This window comes from Acipenser ruthenus, chromosome 16, assembly GCF_902713425.1.
Source record: "Acipenser ruthenus chromosome 16, fAciRut3.2 maternal haplotype, whole genome shotgun sequence".
In the NCBI taxonomy this organism is placed as follows: domain Eukaryota; kingdom Metazoa; phylum Chordata; class Actinopteri; order Acipenseriformes; family Acipenseridae; genus Acipenser; species Acipenser ruthenus.
Genome location: NC_081204.1, coordinates 994,961 through 1,017,183, shown reverse-complemented (window position 1 = coordinate 1,017,183; position 22,223 = coordinate 994,961). Strand labels below are relative to the sequence as shown.

General features: G+C 47.7%; 1 protein-coding gene across 1 annotated transcript; it reads left to right on the top strand.

Annotated features, from left to right (window-relative positions):
* Positions 1–668: 668 nt before the first annotated feature.
* Positions 669–14,472, top strand: LOC131697686 (peregrin-like). Its single transcript, XM_058988280.1, has 17 exons — positions 669–1,008; positions 1,408–1,899; positions 2,763–3,532; positions 3,789–3,978; positions 4,721–5,517; positions 5,998–6,154; positions 6,948–6,995; positions 7,619–7,750; positions 8,500–8,628; positions 8,923–9,238; positions 9,414–9,798; positions 10,223–10,503; positions 10,784–10,931; positions 12,240–12,376; positions 12,521–12,636; positions 13,158–13,312; positions 14,239–14,472. Exons 3-17 carry the CDS (start codon positions 2,805–2,807, stop codon positions 14,420–14,422), a joined length of 3,903 nt encoding a protein of 1,300 aa, XP_058844263.1. The 5' UTR covers positions 669–1,008; positions 1,408–1,899; positions 2,763–2,804; the 3' UTR covers positions 14,423–14,472.
* Positions 14,473–22,223: the final 7,751 nt, after the last annotated feature.

Here is a 22,223-nt window from a genome sequence, read left to right as displayed (position 1 = left end):
GCATGCACGTACCGGTCAGCACCGCCTTTCATCGCGGGCGCTGGTTATATTACAAGCAAAGTGAAATGTCGTTTTGTTTATTTTTGATAAATGGTTCAAAATTGTTTTTTAAACCTTTGAATTTCCCGCGAGCGACGCCTTCCACTAACCCTGTTTTTGTTTAATATTTAGTTTGGTAGATTCGCGATAATCATAAAACTAAACAGGCAACCATTTCTCAATCCCAATCAACTGGGGTAAATACGTTTTTTTATGATTTTTTTTTCTTTATATAATAAAGAACAGACGCATTTGCTTTCTGTGGTTTACATTAAATAACATTTGCTTGTATTTAAATATGCACTTGAATTGCGCAAATTACAGTTAAGCACCTTTATATTAATACACATACAGTTATAATTATTTTACATCCTATCTACTGTACAAAACTATATCGATAAATAAAATAAACTGGAAAATGACACTGTTTTTAATGTCAGCTCAGCAGATTCGCCGAGAAACTATCCGTCAATACGAGTTAGTTAACACAATAAAAAAAAACAGCAGGGTAGTTTAGATTATAAAATATGCATATATTAAAATAGCATGTATGAATACGCTATTCGCGTGTTTTATTAAATATATTATATATACATGAGGAAAGTGCGAATCGTGTTCGGTGTTTAAAATCGCACGAAACAGATTCGTCACTTTGGCAAAAACCGCCGGGACTAAAAAAAATAAATAAATAAAATTAAATTAAATATTATCTTTAAAAAAAAACAAACAAGCCCAGTATATTTTATTTTGACTTTGTACGGTTAATGCCGTGCTGCTTTGTTGATTTTGAAAGGTAGAAACGGTTATTCTCGAAAGTGCTGGCTCGCTTCTTCGTTGCATGCTGCAGCTCCCCTTTTGTTCATCCCAGAAACGCTTTCAATGAAAATCAAGCACATTTTAAAATTACTTTATTATTTATTTAAAAAGAAACCACGGGAGTATAGGCGGGCCCCAGACGTCACATTTCCAGTAAGTCTCATTACAAGGCTTTTAAATTGCAAAACATTGTTGGCGTTGTGGTGGGAAATATATACTGAACTTCAGCAAGACCATTTCTGTCATGTTATGTTTTTGTGTGTGTATTAAAGCCAACACCATTGGTAGTGTGAACACTCAGTATTTCTGTTGCCTCCCTTTCTAAATACACCGCGTACACATTTCCTTATCAATATGGTAGCTTTTTCTATGTACATCTTTAATATGTAAACAAATAAATCTCGCTGTTGTTTTACCGCCGAGGACAACGCGATAGAGTCTGTGCAAAGAGTACCGCTGTCATCCGTATTCAGTTGGCTTGTGTAAGGTATTTGTTTTCATTCAGGAAAAGCCTAAAATAATTAATTCTTGTCTTTCTTTTTTTTTTTTTAGGATTCAACGTTAACAGTTTTCTAGAATTGAATAAAAAGCGACGCAGAAGCAGCGGGGGTCTGTCCTGCTGTGTTAGTGATCTGCACATCTCTCTCAACTGAACTGAATATTCATCCAACAGTTACACAGACGCGCTTTTATATACATTGTATTAAACCAGCAACGCGATACTACGATTAAAAACGACAAGTAACCTGCAGTTCTTACTTGAAGTTACCAAACAAGCTTTGTGTGTTATTATTTTTGGGGGGGAGGGGAGGGTCGAAGTGGAAAAACACGACATGATGAGAAGTTGACGGGTTTTACTGCCTTCTTTGACCACCCCTGTTTTTTGTTTCACTTCACACTGATAAAATAAATTGTAGACTCATTTTTTGGAGGGGAGTTCTAGTTAAAAAACGGTACTTGAGATAGCAAAAAAAAAAAAGTTCTGACGTGACTAAGGGGAAAGAAGAGAGAGGGGAGATGACTCGTTTGTTGAACTTGAAGCTGGTAAGTTCTTGTTTTTATTTATTTATTTATTTATATCTTGCTTGTTTATGCCAGTAATAGTTTATATTGCTAATAAAATGCTGTTACAACTACATGCATGTTACTGTGTTATAGTAAACATGGCAATTGCTATCTATAGGCCCTAGTGTTTATTTATGTATTAAATGTCGTTAGTTTTTATGAGTCATCACGATCGGTTGCTAGCATTATTTGAGTGCGTGTTAACGGTTTCACTCCATTATCTTTTTCATTTTTAGTGTAAACTGTTACACTGTTAAACTCAAGCTCTCAAAGCATTGATTCATCGAATGCAAGTGACTATACAACACGTGCTTTTATATCCAGAATGGAGGGAATCACTTTGGAATTCAATAAATACCTGTATATCGAAAGTTTTAACTATCATTAGGGTAATATATTATGACTCGGAAGTGATAAAAAGGTTGACAGCAGATGCAGGTACTGACAGTTCCTCCTGCTCGCTTCCTGCTTGCTAAGCTGCCAGTCCTGTACTGAGTTGCATCACTTTAAAAACCTAATTTCCGTATATGTCTGTAGTTTATTTGACTGCATTGGCGCTGGGTTGGGAGATCGGCTGTTTCTCCTCAGCTGTTGTGTGGGGGTTGCTATGGTGAGGAAACACTTGGATATTTTAAATATGGCAGGGGAAAAATACAAATATTCAGAACAGATAAATAGCACTGTTTTTAGTTTTACTTTTTTTTTTTTTTTTTTTAAAGATCATTAAAATAAGTGTAATTTCTTCAGGACCTGAGTTACAAAACTGTAAAAGGCTGATGCAAATGAAATGCAAATATTTCACACATTCCTTCCTTCTTTCTTCTTTCTTCTCTTCCTCCCAGATGTAACCCGCTGCAGCCACAGTCGTCGCCGCCGTTGCAGCAATGGGTCTGGACTTCGACGTGAAGACGTTCTGCCACAACCTGCGGGCCACGAAGCCCCCGTACGAGTGCCCGGTGGAGACCTGCCGCAAGATCTACAAGAGCTACAGCGGCATCGAGTACCACCTGTACCACTACGACCACGACAACCCACCTCCTGCCCAGGGCACCCCGCTGCGCAAGCCCAAGAAGAAGGGACGCCAGTCCCGCGGGGGGGCAGGAGGAGGAGGAGGGGGCTCCACGCCCGGGGGGGGGGACCAGCCCAGCCCAGCCCACTCAGAACTCTCCCAGTCCCCCAGCAGAGAGACCATGACCTACGCACAGGCGCAGAGGCTGGTGGAGGTAGACATCCAGGGCAAGGTGCACAGGATCAGCATCTTCGAGAACCTGGACGTCGTTTCGGAAGAGGAAGGAGAGTCCGAGGAGCCCTCCGGGGGACTGGGGGGCGTGGGGGGAGGGGGTGGAGGGGATTCAGCGGGTGCAAAAGACAGACCCGACACCCCTGCGGCCAATTCGGGCAACTCGGGAGCCAGCGGGGGCAAAGGCACCAACACCACCCCCAAACCGGGCAAGCACAAGAGCAAGGAGAAGAAGAAGGAGGCCTCGGGGCACCATCACCACCACTACCACAGTGCCTCCTCTGGACCGGCGGTCAAACTGCCTGAGGTGGTGTACAGGGAGCTGGAGCAGGACACACAGGACGCACCCCCAAGACCTGCCTCCTACTACAGGTAACACACACACACACACACACACACACACACACCTCCTACTACAGGTAACACACACGTACACAATCACACAGACACCTCATACTACAGGTAACACGCATGCACACACACAGACACCTCATACTACAGGTAACACACACGCACACAATCACACAGACACCTCATACTACAGGTAACACGCAACTCTTTTTTTGAAAAGCTTTGCATCTCAGCCCCTGTACCCGTGTGTCTGTGTCCCTCTCTGGGTGCGTCTCAGGTACATTGACAAGTCTGTGAAGGAGCTGGACGAGGAGGTGGAGTACGACATGGACGAGGAAGATTACATCTGGCTGGACATCATGAACGACAAGCGGCACGCTGAGGGGGTGCTGTCCATCCCCCAGGAGGTCTTCGAGTACCTCATGGACCGGCTGGAGAAGGAGTCCTACTTCGAGAGCCACAACAAGGTACCCCAGCAGTCGGCTAATACCTCCTTTCCATGGCTTGAAAACCCTGCTGCCCCTGATACTGCGTTTCCATGGCTTGAAAACCCTGCTGCCCCTGATGCTGCGTTTCCATGTTCATTTAGCCAACCTGCATTGGCTGTGAATCCGAGCTGCCCTGATTCTATTTCTGATCCTTTCCCAAAGCGGGCCAAAGGGGTGGGTGGCATTACATCACAACACTGACCAGTCAAGTGACGAGTGGGTGTGTACGTCACAACACTGACCAGTCAAGTGACGAGTGGGTGTGTACGTCACAACACTGACCAATCAAGTGACGAGTGGGTGTGTGCGTCACAACACTGACCAGTCAAGTGACGAGTGGGCGTGTACATGTAATCCACATCCAGGGTGAGCAGGTGTCCCCGTGCTTTAATAATTTTTTTTTTTGTTTGTTTGTTTTTTTTTAGAAACAAAAAGCTCCAAAGAATTGAATTGTCAGTATAATTAGAGCAAAGCAATAACGTCCATCGTTTGAGTTCAGTCAACCAATGAGTGCGACCGAAGCCACGAGGCTAGGAAAGAACTGCATTTCATTGAAACAGAGTCGTTTCACTGAACTCGGTAGACTATCGATGGGGGTTCAGGAGGAATGCGGGAGGTCAATCCACGCTGATGTAAACGAGGTGTAATACTTCTTCTCTGTTTAGCAGTAATAACAGCGTTTCTAAATTGTTCCTGTCATTGTTGTTCCCTGCTTCCCCAGGCGGACCCCAGCGCCCTCATCGACGAGGACGCCGTGTGCTGCATCTGCAACGACGGCGAGTGCCAGAACAGCAACGTCATCCTGTTCTGCGACATGTGCAACCTGGCCGTGCACCAAGAGTGCTACGGGGTGCCCTACATCCCCGAGGGCCAGTGGCTGTGCCGGCGGTGCCTGCAGTCCCCGTCCCGCGCGGTGGACTGCGCGCTCTGCCCCAACAAGGGCGGCGCCTTCAAGCAGACGGACGACAGCGGCTGGGCGCACGTGGTGTGCGCGCTGTGGATCCCGGAGGTCTGCTTCGCCAACACGGTGTTCCTGGAGCCCATCGACAGCATCGAGCACATCCCCCCCGCGCGCTGGAAGCTGACCTGTTACATCTGCAAGCAGCGCGGCTCCGGAGCCTGCATCCAGTGCCACAAAGCCAACTGCTACACGGCTTTCCACGTGACCTGCGCACAGCAGGCAGGGCTCTACATGAAGATGGAGCCTGTGAGGGAGACTGGGGCCAACGGCACGTCGTTCAGCGTGAGGAAGACTGCGTACTGCGACATCCACACCCCGCCCGGCTCGGCGCGCCACCCCGCCTCGGCCCCCACCTCGGCTGGGGCGCTGTCCCTCAGCGAGGGGGACCCCGAGGACGAGGATGAGCCCCCCGAGGAGGAGGGCAAGGGGTGGAGCTCGGAGAAGGTGAAGAAAGCCAAGGCCAAGTCACGCATCAAGATGAAGAAGGCGCGCAAGATCCTGGCGGAGAAGAGAGCGGCCGCGCCCGTGGTGTCTGTGCCATGCATCCCCCCGCACAGGTGAGAGAGGGGGAGGGGGCTGCTGTGTGTGTGTGTGTGTGTGTGCGTGTGTGTGTGTGTGTGTGTGCGTGTGCGTGTGCGTGTGCGTGTGTGACTGGTTGCATGCAATGTTTGTGTGATGGTGTATTTTTTCAAGAAATAAGTTATACAAAAAAGCTTTTTGGAGATATTAAGTGCTAGAAAAAAGTTGTTAACTAAAACATATTCACCCAGCTGCAGTTGTGCAGAAGAGCTTATTCTTAATAATGCTATTATTATTATTATTATTATTATTATTATTATTATTATTATTATTATTATTATTATTTCTAATGTTGTTCTTTACTTTCATCACTGGAATTTGGGAGTATGTTGTGATTGTGACTTCTAAATTAGTTTTTGTCTCTTATTTGTCTCCTGTCTGTGCCTGTGTGTGTGTGTGTGTGTGTGTCTGTGTCTCTCTGCTTGTGTCTGTCCGTGTCTCTGTGTCTGTGAGCGCAGGCTCAGTAAGATCACAAGCCAGCTGACCCTGCCGCGGAAGAGCCAGTTCATGCAGCGGCTGCACAGCTACTGGACTCTGAAGAGACAGTCTCGCAACGGCGTGCCGCTCCTGCGCCGGCTGCAGACGCACCTGCAGTCCCAGCGCCACCCCGAGCAGGTGGGTAAGCAGTGAGGGGGGGCAGCCCTCCCCCGTCCCCACGGGACTCTCGCAGGTGTGAATTCAGAACAATGCGGCAAGCTTGCTGTGTGGGATTGGGGCTATTCAGGGGTGTTAGATTTAGTTTCATTTCAGGGATGGAAAGAAGACTCCCGTTGCTCAGCAGTTTGATCCATTCCTGGTTTTTAATATGAACGTACTGAGACACACCTGAGCTTGTTACCTGTGCACTGGGGCTAATCAGGCACGTAGTAACATCTGGAAAGGATGAATCTGCTATGCAAAAAGAATCTTATTTCATGCCTGAATTTCCTAAATGTTTAAAACACACCAGCAGACTTTCAGGCAAGTTTTTCTGGCAGTTTAAGTGGCTAATTACTGGAGACATTTTAAGCAGTTTTCACTATGTGGTTTAAGTCAGAATTGTTCAGTGTTGTGGATAGTACTTTTCACGCAGTGCAAATTGCCTGGAAATTCGACTGTAGGCGACATAAGTTGCTTTTATAGGCTGTCAGAAAAGATTGCCTCGTGCTTTAGGTTAATCCTAAACTTTATACCACGATAATACAGTAATTATTAAGACACATCAGAGCTTGTTACTTGTTCACTACGGCTCATCAAACTCAGTAGTAAAACCTGGCGTGGGTAAAGCCGCTATGCGATGGAGTGTGATTTTCATGCCTGGACGCTGGGGGTGGTTAAGATCTCAGTGTTCTGATGTGTTCCTGTTGTATTCTGACTCTGTGTGTGCTAGCAGTGCAGTGTGTTATATGTGTGTGTTTCTATTCTGCAGGACAGCGATGAGAAGGACAGCTCCTTGGAGAGTAGAGTGGTTTTTCCTGTAAGGGTTAACGTTATTTGATTTATTTCTGTTTTTGCAATCTCGTAGCACAGACGCTGATTTCTTAAATGTGTTCCTCCAGAATTCCAGTCCCAGGCAGTCATTGCTATAATACTGATAGACTGTTACATTACTTGCATCACTTTTAATTGCTACAGTATTTTAATCATTTTTGATCATTTATCTTTCTTTTAGATTTTTTTGGTATTTTATTTTAATAATTTCACATTTTAATTTCTACATCATTTTTTTTTTTTTTTTTTGTAATTGTCTGCTCTTGATCACACAATCGGTTTGATTTGTTTTCAGTCTGTGTGTTTTCTCAGGCTGTAAATAGGAATAAAGGACCTTATTTGTATGAATTGTTTCTGTATATTTTGCAGATGTTCCCTTGCAAATAAATATAGTATCGCTGTTTTGCATGTTGTGAGCTGTGGTCAAGAGCCCTTCCTTGAGTTAGTGCAGTGCAGCGCAGTGCAGTGCATGAAAGCCCCCGAAGGCAGTATAGTGCAAACTCAAGTAGCTGGTGTAGCTGGTCTGGTTTGCCGAACCCCCCTGGTTACACTTTAGCTCGGGCTGAATGGTTTTAAATGGGTTTTTTTTGTCTGTTTTTTTCTGCTCAGAGGGAGGGTGACGAGAAGCAGAGCGACCTGAAAGAGCAGCTCAAGTCCTGGCAGAGACTGCGGCACGACCTGGAGAGAGCCAGACTGCTGGTGGAGCTGATCCGCAAGAGAGAGAAAATCAAACGAGAGTCGGTGAGAGAGGGAGGGAGGGAGAAACTGAAACGAGAGGGAGGGAGGGAGAAACTGAAACGAGAGAGGGAGAAACTGAAACGAGAGGGAGGGAGGGAGGGAGAAACTGAAACGAGAGGGAGGGAGGGAGGGAGAAACTGAAACGAGAGAGGGAGAAACTGAAACGAGAGGGAGGGAGGGAGGGAGGGAGGGAGAAAGGCAGGCAGGGACATGGGAAAGGGGAGGTAGCTGTGTGACAGTGTATGTAGTTGGGAAAGGAATTTATTGTGTCCTTTAACTTGCAGTGTAATGTTTTGTGATGTAGAAATAATAACCTTTATTTTATATAGCGCTTTTCCTGTGGTACATCGCAAAGCTCTTTACAAGTAAAATCACAACAGACACATACAACAGTCAGAATGAAAAAGTAATCATTTAAATAATATAACTTCTCATTAAAGTAGGTAAAAAGTTTTGAAAAGTAAGTTTTCAGTTGTGCTTTAAAAACAGCAGCACTCCCTGAGCCCTTCATTTCAAGGGGAGGAGCACTCCGGAGCCCAGGGGGCGTCACTGCAAGATGCCCCCTCACCCAGAGCGGAGCCTGGTTATAGGGACTCTTACCAGTCCAGAGGCTGCAGATCACAAGTCACGCACAGGAACACAGCTAGCTGGTTATTGACTGGTCCTGTGGCTCTAGATGTAGTATACAGTATGTTGCATTGTGTATTATTGCTGGTGCTTGGTATTGTAATGCATTGTCCTGTGTCCTGCAGATCAAGGTGCAGCAGCTTGCCATGGAGGTGCAGCTGACTCCCTTCCTGATCCTGCTCAGGAACACTCTGGAGCAGCTGCAGGACAAGGACACCAGCAACTTCTTCACTGACCCTGTGCCGCTGGCAGAGGTACCGCCCCGGGCTGTCTGTGTGTGTGGCAGTGGAAGTGGCTGGCTGGCTGTGTGTGTTTGTCTTTGGCTGAGTGTTTGTGTCTGTCTGGCTGTGTGTTTGTCTTTGTCTGGCTGTGTGTTTGTCTGTTTGGCTGGCTGTGTTTGTGTTTTCACTGGTTTATTTTGTTGTATTGTATCTCTCTATCTCCTCTCTTCTCTCTCTTTGTGAATCTGTTGCTGTACGCCGTACCCCAGTATTAACACTCTGTCTCCCCTTCTCTCCCTCTCCCCACTCCCTCTGTCCCCTTGTCAGGTGCCAGACTATCTGGACCACATCAAGAAGCCGATGGATTTCCAGACGATGTTGGTCAGCCTGGAGGCTCACGAGTACCGCAGCTTCGAGCAGTTCGAGGAGGACTTTGGGCTCATTGTCAACAACTGCCTCAAGTACAATGCCAAGGACACGGTGTTCTACCGGGCCGCGGTGAGGCTCCGTGAGCAGGGGGGCGCACTGCTGAGGCAGGCCAGGAGGCAGGCAGACAAGATCGGCATCGACTTCGAGACAGGGCTGCACCTGCCCAAACCCCCCGCCGCAGAGGGGCAGCGCGGCCAGCTGGGCCTGGAGGATGGTGAGAGGAGAGGGTCACTGTCCGTCTGTGTGTGTCGCCAGCTGTCTCTGCGCCCCCGCTTCTTCGTGTCTGTGTGTGTTTGTGTGAGATGGCGCTGTATCCCAGCACACCTGTAATTTTAACATTCTCTCTCTCTCTTCTCCCCTCGCTCCCTCTCTTCCCCGCCTCCCTCCAGCAGACCTGCTGCTCCCAGAGAACCGCAGGCGGCTGCCCCTGTGCGAGCAGCTCAAGGTCCTGCAGGAGAAGCTGGACGAGGTGAGCGCTGGGAAGCACAGCATCGGCCGCTCGCGGCGCGCCAAGGCTCTGAAGAAGGAGATGACGGTGATCAAGCGCAAGCTGGCACACCAGAGAGAAGGGGGTGGGATGGGGGGCCGGGAGGGGGGCGACCGCGGGCAAGGGGTCGCCCCCCCCTCATCGCACCACCACCACCGTCATCACCACAACCCCCTCCCCGGCAACGGCACCACCGGAACTGGCACGGGCAGCAGCAGCAAGGAGCTCCGCCGGCACTCTGACCAGGAGGGGGAGGAGAGCAGCAGCCATGAGATGGGGGGAGCAGGAGGAGGGGGAGGAGGAGCAGGAGGGGGGAAAGGTAAGCAAGAGGGAAAAGGAGGCGGGGGGAGAAAGGAGTGCACACTGTAGTCAGAGATGGAAAGGAGATTCCCATTGCATAGCAGTTTGATTCTGTCCTGGTTTTTACACGAAGAGTTTAAGAAGACACACCTGAGCTTGTTACCTGTACACTGTGGCTAATCAAGCTTGCATTAAAACCCGGAATGGTTTCCCTCCCAGTAGCAGGTTGGGATGCTGTAGTTGTCTCTTGTTTTGCTTGTGTACAGTGTCCGGTGTACAGTATTGTTTAACTGTCCTCTATCCCATATCATACTGCATTGTAATATTGCCCCCATCCTAATTCATGTGGGATTCCCAGTAACCCCTGTGTGTTTATATCTGCAGCTGACAGTCTCTGTGTTTTGCAGGTCTGGGGTCCTCCTCTTCCTCCGCTCTGGCCCCAGAAGTGGGGCGCCGCACCTCGGTCCTCTTCTCTAAGAAGAATCCCAAGACCGCGGGGCCCCCAAAGAGGCCAGGGAGGCCCCCGAAGAACCGGGACAGCCAGGGTGCCCCCGGCTGCCGCCCTAGCCCCATCGGGCCCCCCCGGCTGCCCCTGCTCTCCGGCCCCCGCCAGAGAAAGAGGGTGCGAAGCCCCCGGAGCAGCTCAAGCTCGGACAGTGAGAGTCAGGAGAGCAGCGAGGAGCTCCACCTGGGTAAGAGAGAGCAGAGAGAGAGAGAGAGAGGTATACACACACCGAGACACACACTGCACTGATATATATATATATATATATACACACACACACTGACACAGGAGAGCAGCGAAGAGCCATACCTGGCTATGAGGGAGATATAAACACAGACACATGCAGAGTGAGCCATAACCCTGGAGACTCATTGACACACAGACACACGCTGAGAAATCCACACTTCTCTCTGTTCTTCCTCTCTATTCTGTAACCACCCTCTCTCTCTCTCCCTGTCTCCCCTCAGGTCTCCCCTCCAATGGGTTTGACGGGGGCAGTCAGCCAGTGACGGAGAGTTTCCGCGTGTATCGAAATGAACGCAGCCTCCCACGCAGCTCCTCCGACTCGGAGTCGAGCACCAGCACCAGCAGCAGCGCCGCCTCCGACCGTACCAGGTACAGAAACACACTGAGACACTGAGCCACGCTGAGACTGGCACACACGCAGCAGCTCCTCCGACCGTACCAGGTACAGAAACACACTGAGACACTGAGCCACGCTGAGACTGGCACACACGCAGCAGCTCCTCCGACCGTACCAGGTACAGAAACACACTGAGACACTGAGCCACGCTGAGACTGGCACACACGCAGCAGCTCCTCCGACCGTACCAGGTACAGAAACACACTGAGACACTGAGCCACGCTGAGACTGGCACACACGCAGCAGCTCCTCCGACCGTACCAGGTACAGAAACACACTGAGACACTGAGCCACGCTGAGACTGGCACACACGCAGCAGCTCCTCCGACCGTACCAGGTACAGAAACACACTGAGACACTGAGCCACGCTGAGACTGGCACACACGCAGCAGCTCCTCCGACCGTACCAGGTACAGAAACACACTGAGACACTGAGCCACGCTGAGACTGGCACACACGCAGCAGCTCCTCCGACCGTACCAGGTACAGAAACACACTGAGACACTGAGCCACGCTGAGACTGGCACACACGCAGCAGCTCCTCCGACCGTACCAGGTACAGAAACACACTGAGACACTGAGCCACGCTGAGACTGGCACACACGCAGCAGCTCCTCCGACCGTACCAGGTACAGAAACACACTGAGACACTGAGCCACGCTGAGACTGGCACACACGCAGCAGCTCCTCCGACCGTACCAGGTACAGAAACACACTGAGACACTGAGCCACGCTGAGACTGGCACACACGCAGCAGCTCCTCCGACCGTACCAGGTACAGAAACACACTGAGACACTGAGCCACGCTGAGACTGGCACACACGCAGCAGCTCCTCCGACCGTACCAGGTACAGAAACACACTGAGCCACGCTGAGACTGGCACACACGCAGCAGCTCCTCCGACCGTACCAGGTACAGAAACACACTGAGACACTGAGCCACGCTGAGACTGGCACACACGCAGCAGCTCCTCCGACCGTACCAGGTACAGAAACACACTGAGACACTGAGCCACGCTGAGACTGGCACACACGCAGCAGCTCCTCCGACCATACCAGGTACAGAAACACACTGAGACACTGAGCCACGCTAAGACTGGCACACACGGAGCAGCTCCTCCGACCGTACCAGGTACAGAAACACACTGAGACACTGAGCCACGCTGAGACTGGCACACACGGAGCAGCTCCTCCGACCGTACCAGGTACAGAAACACACTGAGAGACACACTGAGACACACTGAGAGGTGCTCTCGCTCACTCTCCTCTCTCTCTCGCAGCACCACTCCCTCCAAGCAGGGTCGCGGCAAGCCCTCGTTCTCCCGGGTGAACTTCCCAGAGGACAGCAGCGAGGAGACGTCGGGGACGGAGAACGAGTCCTACTCCGCGGGAGGGGGGCGCGGAGTCTCTCTCGGCAGTAAGCACTCTCTCTCCCTCTCCTGTCCCCTCTCTATATTAACTCCCTGTCTCTGTGGTACTGGCTCTCTCTCCTGTCTCTGTGGTACTGACTGACCCTCTCTCCTGTCTCTGTGGTACTGACTCTCCTCCCTCCTCTCTGCAGTGGTCCGTTCGGGTCGCGGCCGGTCCTGCTGGATGTCTCCCGATGAGTACAGCCCGCTTCACTCTCTGGACCTGGTGTGGGCAAAGTGCCGGGGTTACCCCTCCTACCCCGCACTGGTAAGGGGAGTTTATACTGGGGGCATCCACTAGGGCTGCAGTGCTGCGAGTGTCCACCAGGAGGCAGCAGTGACTGTTTCAGAGTCCTCCCCTGCTGTAGTGCTGTCTCTCATTGATTTGATGAACGTATTTATTTTATTTTTTTAAGGTATGCATTATTTTGATATAGTCTTTGTTTCTAGGTGCTTTAACCTGCTCTTCAGTCACAGACAATCAACCAAAGTGCATTTTTATTGTACTTGAGTGTGAGCCAAGCGACAGTCTAGAGACTCGGGTGTTTAAGAGCTTATGCGTGCCCCTTCGCTGTTTCAAGCAAGGGATGGTGCAATAACTTAGTATGGTGTTGTGCTTTATGAATATAGGCAATATTCTCCCTCTCTCCTTTCTCCTCTGCCCTCCCTCTTTTCCAATTTCTCTCTCTCTCTCTCTCTGACACTCAAATCATTGACCTTAATATGCAAAAACATATGTATTGCAAACTTAACATGGTGTTGTGCTTTCCCCTCCCCCTCTGGTTTCAGATCATTGATCCGAAGATGCCTCGGGAGGGGATGTTCCATCATGGCGTCCCGATCCCGGTGCCCCCCCTCGACGTGCTCAAACTGGGGGAGCAGATGAGCCAGGAGTCCCGAGAGCACCTCTACCTCGTGCTGTTCTTCGACAACAAGAGGACCTGGTGAGTGGGAGCTTCCTCCCCCCTCTCTCGATCCGGCATTCCTTCTTCATTATTTATTTATTTATTTATTTTTTATTTATTTAGCAGACGCCTTTGTCCAAGGCGACTTACAGAGACTAGGGTGTGTGAACTATGCATCAGCTGCAGAGTCACTTACAACTACGTCTCACCCGAAAGACGGAGCACAAGGAGGTTAAGTGACTTGCTCAGAGTCACACAATGAGTCAGTGACTGAGGTGGGATTTGAACCGGGGACCTTCTGGTTACAAGCCCTTTTCTTTAACCACTGGACCACATAGCCTCCTCATTAACTCCCCCCCTCCCCCCTCCCCCCTCGCTCGATCCGTCATTCCTTCTTCATTAATTCCCCCCTCCCCCCTCGCTCGATCCGTCATTCCTTTCTTTTCACTCCATACTTCTTTGCTTCCTTCTTTCCCTTCATTAACTCATTTTATTCATCAGTTTAACAGGCAGACCTTGTTATTGTTATTACAGCACAATTGCATTAATCCCTTGAAAGTAATTGAAGTTTCGGATAGTCCACACATTTCAGACACCCTCCATTCCCCATGTATTTGTGACTTTGAGGTTATTTTAGAAATGCTAAAAGAAACCAGTTCATATCTTTTTCAGTGCCTTCAGTTGTCCTTGTTGTCATTGAATGTATTACTTCTAGTTTCTTTTAGTATTTCTAAATTTAATTTTGAGGTCCAACCATCATTGATTTTTGAAACCCAGGTATGAATGAACAGGGTTGGAAATAAGACTACCATTGCATAGCCGTTTGACCCAGTCCTGGTTTTATTATGAGTTTAATATGATACATCTGAGCTTGTCAACCCGCAATAAACCTGGCCTGGGTCAAACTGCTGTTGAACCCTAATGAAGCTGTTTGCTGATTTCTTCTCGTTCTCCCCGTTCCGCAGGCAGTGGCTGCCGCGCACCAAGCTGGTTCCCCTGGGGGTTGACCAGGAGCTGGACAAGCTGAAGATGCTGGAGGGGAGGAAGAGCAACATCCGGAAATCTGTGCAGGTGGCTTACCACCGAGCCATGCAGCACCACAACAAAGTGCAGGGAGAGCAGAGCAGCGACTCGAGCGACACGGACTAGGGGAGGGGAGCCTGCACACACGGACGAGGGGAGGGGAGGGGAGCCTGCACACACGGACGAGGGGAGGCGAGGGGAGGGGAGGCTGCACACACGGACGAGGGGAGGGGAGGGGAGCCTGCACACACGGACGAGGGGAGGGGAGGGGAGCCTGCACACATGGACGAGGGGAGGCGAGGGGAGCCTGCACACACGGACGAGGGGAGGGGAGGGGAGGGGAGGCTGCACACACGGACGAGGGGAGGGGAGGGGAGCCTGCACACACGGACGAGGGGAGGCGAGGGGAGCCTGCACACACGGACGAGGGGAGGGGAGGGGAGGGGAGGCTGCACACACGGACGAGGGGAGGGGAGGGGAGCCTGCACACACGGATGAGGGGAGGGGAGGGGAGCCTGCACACACGGACGAGGGGAGGGGAGGGGAAGGGAGGGGAGCCTGCACACACGGACGAGAGGAGGGGAGGGGGAGGGGAAGGGGGGTCAGCCTGCACACACGGACTAGGGGAGGGGAGGGGGTCTGTTTTTTTTAATCCCCAGCTTCACCGTGGCAACTGTATTTCCAGGCTAAAAGCAGGAGAAGAGCTGTTCCGGAAGAAGCGAGGTAGAGGGGGGGAGGGAGAAACTGACTGCGAGAGGCACGAGGAATGCAGTCCTTTGTTTCTGATTTGTAGTACAGGGACTGGCCAGAGTCATTAACCCTGCTGTGTGTAGCAGGAGAACAGCGTAATAGAGTTTAAACATAGCGGGCTCGATCATCAAAGCTATTTACCAGCTATTTCATCAGTGTTTGTTTGTTTGTTTGTTTCTAAAATGTCTTGGGTTGTAGATTATTTCTGCTTTGCAGACTTTTATTATTGTGTCAGTGTTTTACAATTCGAATAACAATTTTGGGTAAATTAGCTTTGACAATCTAGTCTAGCAGTAGGTCTGCACAATAATGCCTTCAGCAGCAGTCCTCAGTCAGTCACTCATTGAGTCAGAGCTGACCGCTAGCGGTCATTACACACGCACATTGGAGAGAAGACGAGTCCTGCTCACACCATTTCTGTGTTCCTTTGCCTCCCTTCCCTGCTCCTCTCAGATCCCCTCACCTCTCTTCTCTTGCAGTGTGAGATGTGTAAATGGTCTGTGTGCATTCGGAATGATTTTGAGAATTTGTATTTTTGTAATAAATTGGTCTTTCCCCTGTACATTTGTTCGACCGTTTTCCCAGCAGTTTTAAACAGACAGACCGGTACTGTGGAATGACCAACCTCAAACTGAAACGCTCTGTTTTAAGTATTTTATTATTTTTATTTTATTTAACAAATTTCACGCCTAGATAAACTCTCTCTTGAGTTGTAGAGACTTGTCTACAAGTGTGTCCCAGAAAGCTCAGACTGAACAATCTGTTACAGCAATCGTCTGTTCAATCCTGTACTGTACACAAGGAACCCCAGGACCCCACAGCAGCAGCAGCAATCGCTAACACTGACAGCAAACGCAGGATCTGTGGAAAGCAGGGAGCTGCACCTTCACTTTCAGGAGAAGCATTCTGTAAGCTGGGAGAAAGAAATTCAAACGCAACAGACTAGAAGTGGAGCGCTCAACAAGACTGTATTTATGTGACTGAGAGATTTGCTTTTCTGTGCCTCATATATATATATGCATTTTTTTTTTCTTTTACACACAATTTTATATGTGAAACCAAACCATATCTGGACCTCCTTTTTTTTTTTTTTTTTTTTAAATCATGCCGAGACACAACGCTGTCCACTTCGGATCTCAGGTGGCTGTGAGGAGCCCCGTCTTGGAGGAAAGTAGCAGGGAGGGCTTTAAAAAAAACAACAAAACAAGATGTAAAAAAAATATTTTTTTTAAAAAAGTAATATTAATAAAATCATGTTGTAGAGAATTCCTGTGCCAAAGCGAAGTCCTTTCAAGTCCAGCGTGGAGAAGCACAGTTAGCACTGAAGAACTCATCTCCACTACACCCAAAACAAGATCCAAAATAACAACAGCAGCTCGTGCAGGACGTCGAGTCAAAATAGGGTTTGATCAGCTGTCTGTCTGTCTGTCTGTCTGTCTGTGTGTGTTATATCTTAGTTATTCAGGTGGGGAAATCCACTAAAACTTTTATGAAATAGAACTTTAATAAAATAAATGGAAGTTTTGTATCAGGCTAGTTTTGGTGTTTTTTTTTTTTGTTTGTTTCTTGTTTTTTCTGAAAGTGATCCAATCCTGCATTGACAAGCTGCGTCTTACCCTACATCTCATGTCTTTTGACCAGAGTTTTTGAGAAATGGATTTTGATCAATAGTATAACTCTACAATCCAACCGGATAAGAACGTCACAAAAGCCGACACGTGCACAGGGTTAAAAACAATGTCAAAATATAGTAAAGGAAACCCTGCAACTCGCATAGCAAAAACGACTTGGTAAAAAAAAAAACATTTAAAAAAAATAACACGATCCGGGTGTCATTAGTGACAACCCATCCGCTGTGGCAAGCCTTGCTTTCTCTTCACCCTGCTAAACACAAGGAGAGTGCTTGAGCAGCTGAGTCCCACGGCACAGCTGTTTCATCACAGAATTTTAAGGACTGTTTTTAAGAATGCTTGTATTTTTATTTTCATTAAGGCCTCTTAGAATAAACTCTGCTTAGTTTTAAAAAAGTAACCGCTAACCGTCTCTAAAACAGGTTTCAAAATGAAGGGGTTTCATCAACGGAAAGCTTTAAAAAAAACAAAGGAACATATCATTCCTTAAAACGTTCCTTTTAAAGTTTTATGAGTGAGGCCCTGGTGGCTCATCAGTCCTGTAAGTGCACGCTGGTTTGCTGAAGGTCCATGCTGTTGAACACTGTGGAAGTGGAGGTGCTGCATGGAGGATGTCCGGCTCTCCATGTGGGATCCTGCTTGCGACCATCCATGTGACGGAAAAAAAATAAAACTCACTTTGTGGAGAATGTAGTTAAAACAAGTACAACTTATGAGAAATGTCCATTATTTATAACCTACGTTAACCGTCTGAATCCGGAGAATGGTTTACCTTGTATCGAGCTTAGCAATGTAAAGTACTTTGGAGCAGTGGGGTTGAATTTGTGGAATACAGCAGGGTTGTGTAATGCGACGACGGGGGGTATATTGATCATGCAATGGGTGTGTGGGTATGACTTTTACATAGATCCAAAATGACTTGGAACTTTGTTAGGATATCGTGTAGCACAAGTTAATGAGAGTATCAAAGTCAGAGGAGCATGGAGAAGCGTGGCTGGACCTGTGCATGTCACACCTGCATGCTTTTTACAGTGTCAGTGTATTTACTGCTTCTCTTCTTTCTCATGGTCCTGACAGCTCTAACATAGTTATTGCAATTGGGTTTTTATGTTCAATAAAGTTTCAACAGAAAGTTAAATGTGTTGGAGAAACGCTTCTCTTTTGAAAAGGGGTATTTTTTGTTGTTTATGTTAAGTATGTTTTGCTGGAAGGATGCTGTAGAGATTATTAGAAACTATTGATCCGCTGAACAGTTGACTCCTGTTTCTCCGGTCTCAATCAATGATTTTTATTTGGCTCTTAACAGTAAAAGGCAATCTTGTGGATTGCATGAATTATGTATTGGTGGTGGATGCAACGCAGGGTGATTCCCCTGACTGTGAAAGGCACTAAAGAAATCCAGCTGTGGCGTATCAGGTTGAGCACATCGACCCCGAAGCCTACACTTGAACCACACGTTATAAATCATTTCAGGAATTGTCACTTTCTTTTAGCGAACGTTACCATGTCCATTTTCTAAGGGGAGAGGTGAGTGCAAGAGAAGTCTTCTTAGAGGATGCAATCCCAGGCAGAGTCGGTGCATGCGGTTGCTGCAGCTGTTTCTATGACGCATGCGTTGCTCTTTCTGTGTCCTGTTATAAAGGAGAACATGCTTTTGGAATCCCAGTGGAAGTTCATGGCAGAGAGCGGGGCCCGTGTGAAGCATGTTTCATCAGTAAGATGTGGTTCCAGAACAGGTGTCGTTAATTAGGGTTCTCTTCTGAGCCGTGCTTTATTTGCCCTTCCATTACTGAGCTCCATAGAAACAATGGGAGAGCAGGGAGGGTGGTGTCCCAGTTGTTGTACCATGTGAAATATGACTCATTAAATCCACTGAGATACTTCCTCGTGGGTGGAATCTTGGTTTAGGAAGTTCAGCCTGGTATGTTAAACATTTGCATGTGTTGTGTTCCGTATGTTTTAACCTGCAGTTATAGAGTAGGGTCGTGTATTCACGTGTTGGAGGCAGTGTCTGCTGGTCTTGGTTTCTCATAGCTCTGCCTGTGCAGAGTTAATGATTGAGTGTATTGAAGTTAATAACGAGGACCTTTTCGAATGGTCAAGTTCACTTTCATACTGGGCTGTTCATCTGTAACTCGAGAAGAAGGGAGGCTACAGTACAGGGGTGGGAATAAGACTCCTGTTGCAGAGCAGTTTCACCCATGCCAGGCTTTAATGCATGCTTAATTATTAAGCTCACAGTAAAACCAAGAGTGGATCAAGCTTCTATGCAATGCGAGTCTTATTTCCACCCCTGTAGTAACAGGAGCCTTTGGGTATAGCGTGGCTTTGCTGTTTGTGCAGTACGGTCTGCCCTGTCTGTCACTGTATGAGGCGTTCTTTTTCTGTCGTGTGAAATGCAAACCAGAAGACAAACCCCAAGGCTGGGAAACACCTGGCAAATTGAACTGCCACATTTTTGAAGCACATTTTTGTTCCCCACCTAGTTGCTGGCTTATTTATTTTTTTAATGTTTTTCCTTGTAAACGCCACTTGCAGTAAGATGTTTAACTGCAGGGCCATAGAAAAGGGGGGTTTTGCCTCCGAAACATGATGCCCAAAAATGAAACCCTTACCCTGGAAGTTGTTTCACCTTGAATATTGATGCAAATGAAATATTCGTGACTGGGTATTATTCTGAGTCAGCTTCAGTCACACACGTGAAGTTATGGTTCTTCTCTACTGGTTTGAGACCGCACTGCCAGTGTTGTGCCTGCCTTGTGCTGGTTTGAGACTGCACTGCCAGTGCTGTGCCTCTCTTGTGCTGGTTTGAGACCGCACTGCCAGTGTTGTGCCTGCCTTGTGCTGGTTTGAGACTGCACTGCCAGTGCTGTGCCTCTCTTGTGCTGGTTTGAGACCGCACTGCCAGTGCTGTGCCTGCCTTGTGCTGGTTTGAGACTGCACTGCCAGTGCTGTGCCTGCCTTGTGCTGGTTTGAGACCGCACTGCCAGTGCTGTGCCTGCCTTGTGCTGGTTTGAGACTGCACTGCCAGTGCTGTGCCTGCCTTGTGTCTGTCTGTGCTGTTTGCTATTTGGGCAGCACAAAGTCTGCTTGTGCAATGAGTCACCCTCCACCCTTTTTATTGCTCTGCAATAAGGATAATGATGTTGATACTCGATAAGAAGTCTTTCTACTGAAGTAAATGCCATGTTAAAGGCAGATTTACAGCAGTTGAGACAGCATGCGTTGACAGTTATAGCCTTGAATTACGGTTTTGTTTTCTACACTGCAGAGTGCTTTGTTTTTCATCTCGTTTTGGAATCCACTTTGTGTTCATCTGCAAAATCCAAAGATTGGGGCGAAAGGTTCTGTTACGAATGAGTCTGCGCTGCGTAATGCAGATTGAGAGCTTCATCTAAGGAATCTGTGAACCACCGCCCTGTTTTTGATGATAGTTTGAAGCAGGTAATGAATGTGAGAGATGTGGGTTATCAAGTCATTTTCGATCCCCTCTGTTATGTGCTGACTTGCAGAAGCTGACATTCTAACATGCTTCTGTTCTGAGTACAGACGGAGATGTGGTACTGCTCTAGTCCTGGTATCCAGGCTTCACTCTGTGCTTCATTGATTTGATTGTAGATCTATTGCCCGACCCTGGCAGTGGAGCGCAGTGCTGTTGTTGATTCAGCTTCGAAGCACTATAAAAAATAAACCTGGCACAGGATCAGCAAACGAAGCAGCTGGTTTGTTTGTTTATTAAATCGTCAGCCGTTCTCTGGAGTCCAAAGTTCAGCCAGAATTCTTGAAACCTTTCTTTTTTGTAAAAACGACGCAAATATTTATTGAAGATGTGGTATTTTATTTTACCGTTGTGGTGAGAGGCTGGCCTTGTGGTACTAAATATCATAAATATTTTCCAGTAAAATGTGAAATAGCCAATGTTTTGCACAGTATTTTTGCAGTATTTCCCCCATGCTTTTCCCTTAGTTTACCGTGCTTCGCCATGGTTTTTAATATGCTTTACACTGCTTCCCTATGCTTTGCCATGCCTTCTCAGTGTGCTTTATTACACGTTGCTGTGCTTTCACTACAGAAAGCTATCCTCAGGGGATCCAGTCAAGCAGGTAACATGTAGCATCTCTCTTTCCTGTCTCATTGTTTCACACACTCAGCTCACATTCATTTCTGCTTCACTGTTCAACTTTCTGAAATACATCTCATTTCATTTTTTTTTTTCTCCTTTTGAAACACGTATCAGATGTAAATGAGAAGAGCCCCAGCTCTTACCCTGGTTGCATTGTACAGGCAGCCTGGCTTTAACATTTGCAAGGAGACACAGTCTAGCAGAGGACGTTATTTGGCGTAGGCGCTCTATACTGTCACGAGGCAGGTTTTGCCAGCGGGCTTTTTTTGTCAGTTTTCTGTCCTGTATGTAGGTCATGTGAGCAGTGTCTCTGTGCTTTCTGTCCTGTATGTAGGTCATGTGAGCAGTGTCTCTGTGTTGCTCTGCACAGCTTTGATCTCCGTGTCCCGGGGCTGTGGTTAGGAAACAGGAAATCACAGATATCGGGGGCAGGGTGGGGTACAGTCTCCTTTATTAAACCCTGTTAATGAGCAACATGGAAACAGATTGTGTGATTGAAATCCAGCCTGTCTCAAACCGGGATGAACCTGGGTAAAGCAGTCCTGATGGAAACCCTACCTCTGCGGTCCAGATCTCCACTCTGCTCCTGGAGCCCCTTCACTCTGAGAGATCAGATCTCACAAGGCGTGCACATGAGACACTAGATATGGTGACACAGATAGGGCCGAGAGGAAATCAGCCTCATCGCAGCTTCGGGGAACAAGTTCATGAATCATGACCTATCTCACAACTGGTGTCAAAACCGCTGATGTAGGTGAAGATTGTTTGAGATGCAATTTCCCCGCATGGTTTTATAGAAAGAAGCTGTGAGGTGCAGGCAGTGCTTTATTTTCCCATGCTTATAATGTACTTTAACTATAGTTTGCATTGGTTTGCCATGGGTTTAGCCTCACTGAAGCCCAGCAGCACTTCCCAGTGCGCTGCCATTGACACGAGTGTTTTATTCTTGGCATGACCAGTATTGTACCTGAATCTGCACGGTGTCACAGGGATGGGTTGAGTCGCTCACTCACACTCAAATCAAGAAAGAGACCTCACAATGTTTAGTGCCATTAACATCGCCCGTCTGGAGCTCGTAAAAAACAAAGCCCTGGGGGGCAGCATTCATGGTGGCATGTTTTATTATTTTGGGTGAACATGACCTTGATGATAACGTAGGAATATTAAAAAGAATAACCGAGATAATGTCACTGTTATTATCACCCCACCCCCCTTACGGAAAATAAATATATATTTGTCACATTCTTAAACACAATAGAGTATAGTTTTTTTTTTTTGTTTTTTTTTTAATCAACAATATATAGATATATGGCAATATATTTAACAATGTGAATATACTTTGTAATAAACAGTATTCAAATGTAAACTACAAATATATATATATATATATATATATATATATATATATATATATATATATATA